Source organism: Bufo gargarizans, chromosome 6, assembly GCF_014858855.1.
Source record: "Bufo gargarizans isolate SCDJY-AF-19 chromosome 6, ASM1485885v1, whole genome shotgun sequence".
Taxonomy (NCBI): domain Eukaryota; kingdom Metazoa; phylum Chordata; class Amphibia; order Anura; family Bufonidae; genus Bufo; species Bufo gargarizans.
In genome coordinates, this window is record NC_058085.1 from 118,749,317 (window position 1) to 118,757,312 (window position 7,996).

Genomic DNA, 7,996 nt, shown 5'->3' on the forward strand with positions numbered 1-7,996 from the left:
ACTTCTGTAATACATAGTAATACCCCCAAAAATTGTGATGACTTTACATTCCCCATATGTCTACTTCATGTTTGAATTATTTTGGGAATGATATTTTATTTTTTGGGGATGTTACAAGGCTTAGAAGTTTAGAAGCAAATCTTGAAATTTTTCAGAAATTTACAAAAACCCAATTTTTAGGGACCACTACAGGTCTGAAGTCACTTTGCGAGGCTTACATAATAGAAACCGCCCAAAAATGACCCCATTCTATAAACTACACCCCTCAAGGTATTCAAAACTGATTTTACAAACTCCGTTAACCCTTTAGGTGTTGCACAAGAGTTATTGGCAAATGGGGATGAAATTTGAGAATTTCATTTTTTTGCCTAATTTTCCATTTTAACCCATTTTTTCCACTAACAAAGCAACAGTTAACAGCCAAACAAGACTGTATCTTTATTGCCCTGACTCTGCCGTTTACAGAAACACCGCATATGTGGCCGTAAACTACTGTACGGCCACACAGCGGAGCGTAGAGTGAAAGGTGCGCTGTATGGTTTTTGGAAGCCAGATTTTGCTGGACAGTTTTTTTGACACCATGTCCCATTTGAAGCCCCCTGATGCACCCCTAGAGTAGAAACTCCATAAAAGTGACCCCATCTAAGAAACTACACCCCTCAAGGTATTCAAAACTGATTTTACAAACTTTGTTAACCCTTTAGGTGTTGCGCAAGATTTAATGGAAAATAGAGATACAATTTCAAAATTTCACTTTTTTGGCAAATTTTCCATTTTAATATTTTTTTCCCAGTTACAAAGCAAGGGTTAACAGCCAAACAAAACTCATTATTTATGGCCCTGATTCTGTAGTTTACAGAAACACCTCATATGTGGTTGTAAACCGCTGTACGGGCACACGGCAGGGCGCAGAAGGAAAGGAATGCCATACGGTTTTTGGAAGGCAGATTTTGCTGGACTGGTTTTTTGACACCATGTCCCATTTGAAGCCCCCTGATGCACCCCTAGAGTAGAAACTCCATAAAAGTGACCCCATCTAAGAAACTACACCCCTCAAGGTATTCAAAACTGATTTTACAAACTTTGTTAACCCTTTAGGTGTTGCACAAGATTTAATGGAAAATAGAGATACAATTTCAAAATTTCACTTTTTTGGCAGATTTTCCATTTTAATATTTTTTTCCCAGTTACAAAGCAAGGGTTAACAGCCAAACAAAACTCATTATTTATGGCCCTGATTCTGTAGTTTACAGAAACACCTCATATGTGGTTGTAAACCGCTGTACGGGCACACGGCAGGGCGCAGAAGGAAAGGAATGCCATACGGTTTTTGGAAGGCAAGTTTTGCTGGACTGGTTTTTTGACACCATGTCCCATTTGAAGCCCCCCTGATGCACCCCCAGAGTAGAAACTCCAAAAAAGTGACCCCATTTTAGAAAGTACGGAATAGGGTGGCAGTATTGTTGGTACTAGTTTAGGGTACATATAATTTTTGGTTGCTCTATATTACACTTTTTGTGCGGCAAGGTAACAAGAAATAGCTTTTTTGGCACGTTTTTTTTGTTGTTATTTACAACATTCATCTGACAGGTTAGATCACGTGGTAATTTTATAGAGCAGGTTGTCACGGACGCAGCGATACCTAATATGTATACAATTTTTTTTATTTATGTAAGTTTTATACAATAACTTCATTTTTAAAACCAAAAAATTGTTTAGTGTCTCCATAGTCCGAGAGCCATAGTTTTTTCAGTTTTTGGGCGATTATCTTGAGTAGGGTCTAATTTTTTGCGGGATGAGATGACAGTTTGATTGGCACTATTTTGGGGTGCATATGACTTTTTGATCGCTTGCTATTACACTTTTTGTGACATAAGATGGCAAAAAATTGCTTTTTTTACACAGTTTTATTTTTTTTTTTTTTACGGTGGTCACCTGAGGAGTTAGGTCATGTGATATTTTTATAGAGCCGGTCCATACGGACGCGGCAATACCTAATATGTATACTTTATTTTTATTTATGTAGGTTTTACACAATGATTTTATTTTTGAAACAAAAAAAATGATGTTTTAGTGTTTCCATAGTCTAAGAGCCATAGTTTTTTCAGTTTTTGGGCGATTATCTTGAGTAGGGTCTCATTTTTTGCGGGATGAGATGACGGTTTGATTGGTACTATTTTGGCGTACATGCAACTTTTTTTATCACTTTTATTACTTTTTTTGGGAAGTAAGGTGGGCAAAATTTCAATTTTCTCATAGTTTTTATTTTTTTATTTTTATGGCGTTCACTGTGCGGGGAAAGTAACATGACCGTTTTATAGATCAGGTCGTTACGGACGCGGCGATACCTAATATGTGTAGTTTATTTTATTTTTTTAATTTTTATTCAGTGATAAATGTTTTTTTTTTATCTTAACTTTTTTCACTTATTTTTTTTATTTTTTGACCCAGACCCACTTGGTTCTTGAAGATCCAGTGGGTCTGATGTCTGTAAAATACAGTACAGAACCTCTATAGGTTTCTGTACTGTATTTTACTTACACTGAACAGATCTATGCTTTCAGCACAGATCTGTTCAGCACCATGGACAGCAGGACGCCTGAGCAGGCGTCCTGTTGCCATGGGAACCTTCCCCGTCTGCCACAACTTCGCAGACGGGGAAGGGTGAGGACTGGGGTGTCGGGGGGTTGTCTGGGGGCTCTCTCCCTCTCCCATCGGGGGGCTGCAAAGGCACAGCAGCCCCCCAATCGGAGAGGGAGGGAGCTCCCTCTTACTGTTAACCTTTTCCATACAGCGGTCCGTACGGACCGCTGTATGGAAAGGGTTAAACGGCTGACATCGCATCAACGATGTCAGCCGTTTATACCAGGGTGCCAGCAATGTGCTGGCACCCGGCATCCTGTTCAAATTAACCCCTGCGGCGCCGGAATGCCGATTTTAAAGTCAGGACGTACCGGTACGTCCTCGGTCCTTAAGGACTCGGGAAATAGGGCGTACCGGTACGTCCTCGGTCCTTAAGGGGTTAAAGGGCCGAAAAGTAATTGGACAATTGACTCAAAGGCTGTTTCATGGGCAGTTGTGGGCAATTTCTTCATTATTTCATTCTCAATTAAGCACATAAAAGGCCTGGAGTTGATTTAAGGTGTGGTGCTTGCATTTTGAAGATTTTGCTGAGAAGTAAACATGCGGTCAAAGGAGCTCTGCTCTACATGCAGGTGAAACGAGCCATCCTTCATTTGCGAAAACATAAAAAAAAACATCTGAGAATTGCTACACTATTACAAGTGACAAAATCTACAGTTTTGTACAAGAAAGAAAGTGAACGAACTGGTGACCTCAACAATGATAAAAGACCTGGACGCCCATGGAAGACAACAGTGGTGGATGATCGCAGAATAATTACCATGGTGAAGACAAACCCTTTCACAACAGCCAACCAAGTGAACAACACTCTCCATGATATAGGCGTATCAATATCCAAATTCACCATAAAGAGAAGACTACATAAAAGTAAATACAGGGGGTTCCCTGCACGGTGCAAGCCACTCATAAGCTTCAAGAATAAGAAGGCTAGATTGGTCTTTGCTAAAAAAAATCTTAAAAAATCTGCACTCTTCTGGAAAAACATTCTTTGGACAGATGAAACTAAGATCAACCTCTACCAGAATGATGGAAAGAAAAAAGTATGGCGAAGGCATGGTACAGCTCATGATCCAAAGCATACCACATCATCTGTAAAACACAGCGGCAGTGTGATGGCTTGGGCATGCATGGCTGCCAGTGGCACTGGGTCCCTAGTGTTTATTGATGATGTGACAGGACAGAAGCAGCCGGATGAATTCTGGGGTTTTCAGAGACATACTGTGTGCTCAAATGCAGTCAAACTGATTGGTCTGCATTTCATAATACAGATGGACAATGACCCAAAACATAAAGCCAAAGCAACCCAGGAGTTTATTAAAGCAAAGAAGTGGAATATTCTTGAATGGCCAAGTCAGTCACCTCATCTGAACCCGATAGAGCATTTTTACTTGTTAAAGACTAAACTTCAGACAGAAAGGCCCACAAACAAAAAGCAACTGAACACCGCTGCAGTAAAGGCCTGGCAGAGCAGTAAAAAGGAGGAAACACAGCGTCTGGTGATGTCCATGAGTTCAAGATTTCAGGCAGTCGTTGCAAACAAAGGATTTTCAACCAAGTATTAGAAATTAACATTTTATTTACAACTAATTACTTTTGAGCCCCTGAAATGAAAGGATTGAATTTAAAAAAATGCATTAGTTCCTCACATTTTTATACAATCATTTTGTTCAACCCACTGAATTAAAGCTGAAAGTCTGAACTTCAACTGCATCTGAATTGTTTTGTTCAAAATCCATTGTGGTAATGTACAGAACAAAAATTAGAAAATGTTGTCTCTGTCCAAATATATATGGACCTAACTGTGAATTGCTTGTAGTATACATAAGAAAAGTGGTTTCATAGTTTTCAGTTCAGCTTCATGGTGGCACTGTAGATTGATGTTCTAATCTGTAATTAAAATTGCAGGTCAGGCTGGCATTGGGCAGTCCTTATACTGTGCAGTTTGTTTTGTTAAAGTAAGTTAAACTTTTATGGTCCTTGTATAGAATTCAACACTTGATGCTTTCATAGAAGGTAGAGTTGACGATAAATGTCTTCTTAAAAGTGCTTGATTTCAGAAAAAAATTCTTGTGTAGACACTGTTTTCCCTGTAGCCGCAGCCTCCAGTTCTGCCCAAGGGTCCTCCACCATGTATGGGCTGTAGTAGTGACTGATGTCTTTGTGGTTTCTTCTGAAGTGTACCTGTTAGAGGAGAGGAGTAGGTTTAGAAAGTTGAACATGGGTTGGGTCAGGGCATGAGAAGCTCATGTCAGGATTCCTGGGCGCCCTGTAATCTGTGCCAGGTGGAGGTGGATCATGGAGGTAAGTGCTCAGTTCCTCATCAGTGTTTCTATTACTATTCATGGACGTGTTGAGTCCTCCAGAATGGAGATGCTCTTTGAAAGGTGATGGATGGGGATCCTGAATGGGAGGTGATCTCTACCACTATTATGGAATTTTGTGTGGTAAAGACTTGGCTTGAAAACGCAAAAGCAGGAAATAAAGACTTAGATATTATCTGGGAATAATGAGACTCTCAAGTGCCAGAAGCCTGCCTCCCTGCCCAGAAGATTCCTACTTACCTGCTCCCTATTGCTCCAGTCCTCCATGCTGCCTCTGGTGTCTCCCTTTACCAGTTCCCGCAGTGTTAGCATCTGGTACAGCATGGTCAGACACCGCTTCAATGGTGATGTGTCCGCTGCAGCCATGTCACTGCTGAAGCCAGTCATTGGCTGCAGCGGTGCATATGCCCATGCCCATGAAGATGGGAACACCGCGGGGACTGGAACCTGGAGGCACAGCGGAGGACTGGAGCCGCGGGGAGCAGGTATGTGTGAATCTTTTGGACAGAGAGGCAGGCTGCTGGCACTTGAGAGAGTCTCATTCTTCCCAAAAAACCTTTTTAAAGGGACGGTGCTAATATTGGTCACAGGCTGTGTACTTTACTTTATTTAAATGCCATGAAAAACGATGTCTGGAACTGACAGGCTCCCTGCTACAAACAACTATGTCTCACGCTGAAAATGCAGCATCTTAGAAAGAAAAAACAGCAGAGGACATTTATTGACTAGAGTTTTGTGTGCTGGTTATAATCTGTGGCCCACTGGTCTCAGATACGTCACCATTGAGGCACACTCCTATTAAAGATAGTGGTGCACTGGGGTGCAACTTAATACGACACCATCTATGAACTGATGTAGATTTCAGGTATAATTTTTGGTGGAGACACACTGCTTGGTTGACTTCTGTCCTAATTAGCAGAAGACCTCTCAGTCAAGCTGAGCTGGGTGGGAGAAGCTAGTGGGAGCTGCCCTGACTCCTTTTAAAACTATAGGGTAGATTTCTAATTGCTTTCTCGTTTAGACAGTCTAAAGATGTGACACATTTATCACAGTGACTTATAGCGATTATAAAAAAAATTCCACAATTCTGGTGTATGTAGTTTAGTAAACCACCTCATAGGTTTAGCATTTCCTAATAAAACATAGTTTTTTGTGACCAGAGAGCCTCTTGGGATTTCATGCTACCTGAACCTCCTCACAGGTTCATACAAAGGAAAGGTAATCCATATTGGAAAGGATTTTCACTATGGAGGCATAATAAACTTTACATATATCTAAATATGGCTTACCTGCGCCCTTTTCTCGGGGTATACCAAACCACGCTCAGGATTATTTTTATAAAAAGGTGAATATTTAGGAGTTCCTGGGCTGTAGCTCCAGCTTCTGTGGTAATTGGATGCTGGGTCCCATTGGTTAGGAGACCACTGTTGTCGGGATGCCCACTGTCCATTTGGACTAGAACTAGAATTGTAATATTGAGGGCTCCAGTGGCTCTGAGAGGCTGGTCGGTTTCTGCTCTGCCAGCTCTGATGGGGGGAGCTCCAGCTTTTTGGTGAAATGTTTCTTTGTGATGGGTTGAGGAATGGCGACATCATATCTTCTCTGAGTCTAGAGACTGATGGAGACCTCCAGTGTTGTGACATGGTTTATCTGTCTGCAATGAGCAAATACGGTACCAGATCAATGGCCTATGACATTAGAGAACAAAGCACAGATAAAAACAACTACTCTTTCTGAGAAGATAGTAGCTTTCAGAGCATGATAGGAGTTATTGGATTTCAACAGCTGAAAAGCCACAGTTCGGAGATCACTACCCTAAGCCCTTATGTACATGGTGGTATTGATGATCAGGGCATCAGCAGCATATTTACAGCCAGAGATGGCGTCCATTACTGGTAAATTGTATGATGCTGTATTTTGTTTAACATTGTTAGAGAAAAGTCTTCAGCAGGCTCCCCCTAGTGGTGGCTGTAGACTGAATTATATGACAACCTAAGCTTCAGTCCGCAATGGCTTCCCTTTTTATGACAGATCTGTTAATTTTCATTATGTTATTTATGTATTTTTGGAATAGTTATAGCAGAGCAGCATCATTCTGACAATAAAGTGTGAACATGAAGCAATATTATCCTTTCACTAAGGAAGCTTGATTCTTTTTGTAGCAGTCTTTTATTAAAAACTTCATGCAGATGAGCCCCCTAGTTGAGTAAGCTGCTGCCAGTAGTCACGACTAATTGTAAGTGTCTACAATATACTTGGGGTGTTAGTGTACCTGGTGACTGATTTGTAGAATAGGCGCTGCAGTGGATTGTAACATTTGACATATATATATATATATATATATATATATATATATATATAATCCCTTAAAACATTTACATACCAACAGTCTTGAAAGGCTGTTAGCTATTTCTAGCATAAAAATTATCTTCATATTTTTTTTTCCATGTGTCCCCCTTGCTGGGGACAGGCTCTGGTCTCCTTCCCCCCCTGGCAGCTGACAATATGGTCCCTTTTTATGTTCCTTGCAGTAGAGGTCTTCTCAGCTACATTACCATGCATTACAGCTGCTATTTTGACTGCTCTATAGTGGACAGAGGATCACTATTTGGAGACCCGACAACCATCTCTCAGCTCAGTAGGTGGCTGTGCACAATGTGAACACCAGGCCATAATGAGTAAGTAAATGTCATCACTGGATGGAGGCTGCTTTTCTATGATCTACAAGATGAAGGGGTTGTCTGAGCCAGATGGCCGAGCAGGGTGCAAATAAAAGTCTGACCTGTCACCGTCACTTCAGGTCCAGTGGCAAGTTCCCTTCTTCACTTTTAGTCCCCGCTGGAGTGGAAGTGTGATGTCCCACCTACAGGCACATTGCCACTGCTGGCCAATCGCTGGCCTCAGCAGTGACATGTTCAGGAACAGCATGTGACTGCTGCCACTGCTGAAGCCAGCGGTGATATGTATGTAGATGGCACGTGAGGAAAGACCAGATGCATCGGTAACAGTTGAGACTTTTCAGCAGGGGTTCC

General features: G+C 41.4%; 1 protein-coding gene across 1 annotated transcript; it reads right to left on the reverse strand.

The window, feature by feature from the left end:
* Nucleotides 1-4,492: 4,492 nt before the first annotated feature.
* LOC122940254 (gastrula-specific protein 17-like) lies at nt 4,493-6,608 on the reverse strand. The gene is made up of 2 exons (XM_044296792.1): nt 6,254-6,608; nt 4,493-4,824 (listed from the first exon to the last, which is right to left on the reverse strand). Exons 1-2 carry the CDS (start codon nt 6,605-6,607, stop codon nt 4,681-4,683), a joined length of 498 nt encoding a protein of 165 aa, XP_044152727.1. The 5' UTR covers nt 6,608; the 3' UTR covers nt 4,493-4,680.
* Nucleotides 6,609-7,996: the final 1,388 nt, after the last annotated feature.

Bases quoted from the DNA above. Each gene is read 5' to 3' on its own strand.
- LOC122940254 (XM_044296792.1), bottom strand. From the start codon at position 6,607: ATGTCACAACACTGGAGGTCTCCATCAGTCTCTAGACTCAGAGAAGAT. The intron at 4,825-6,253 runs GTAAGCCATATT...CTCCTCTAACAG, and splicing joins ACCCCGAGAAAAGGGCGCAG to GTACACTTCAGAAGAAACCA.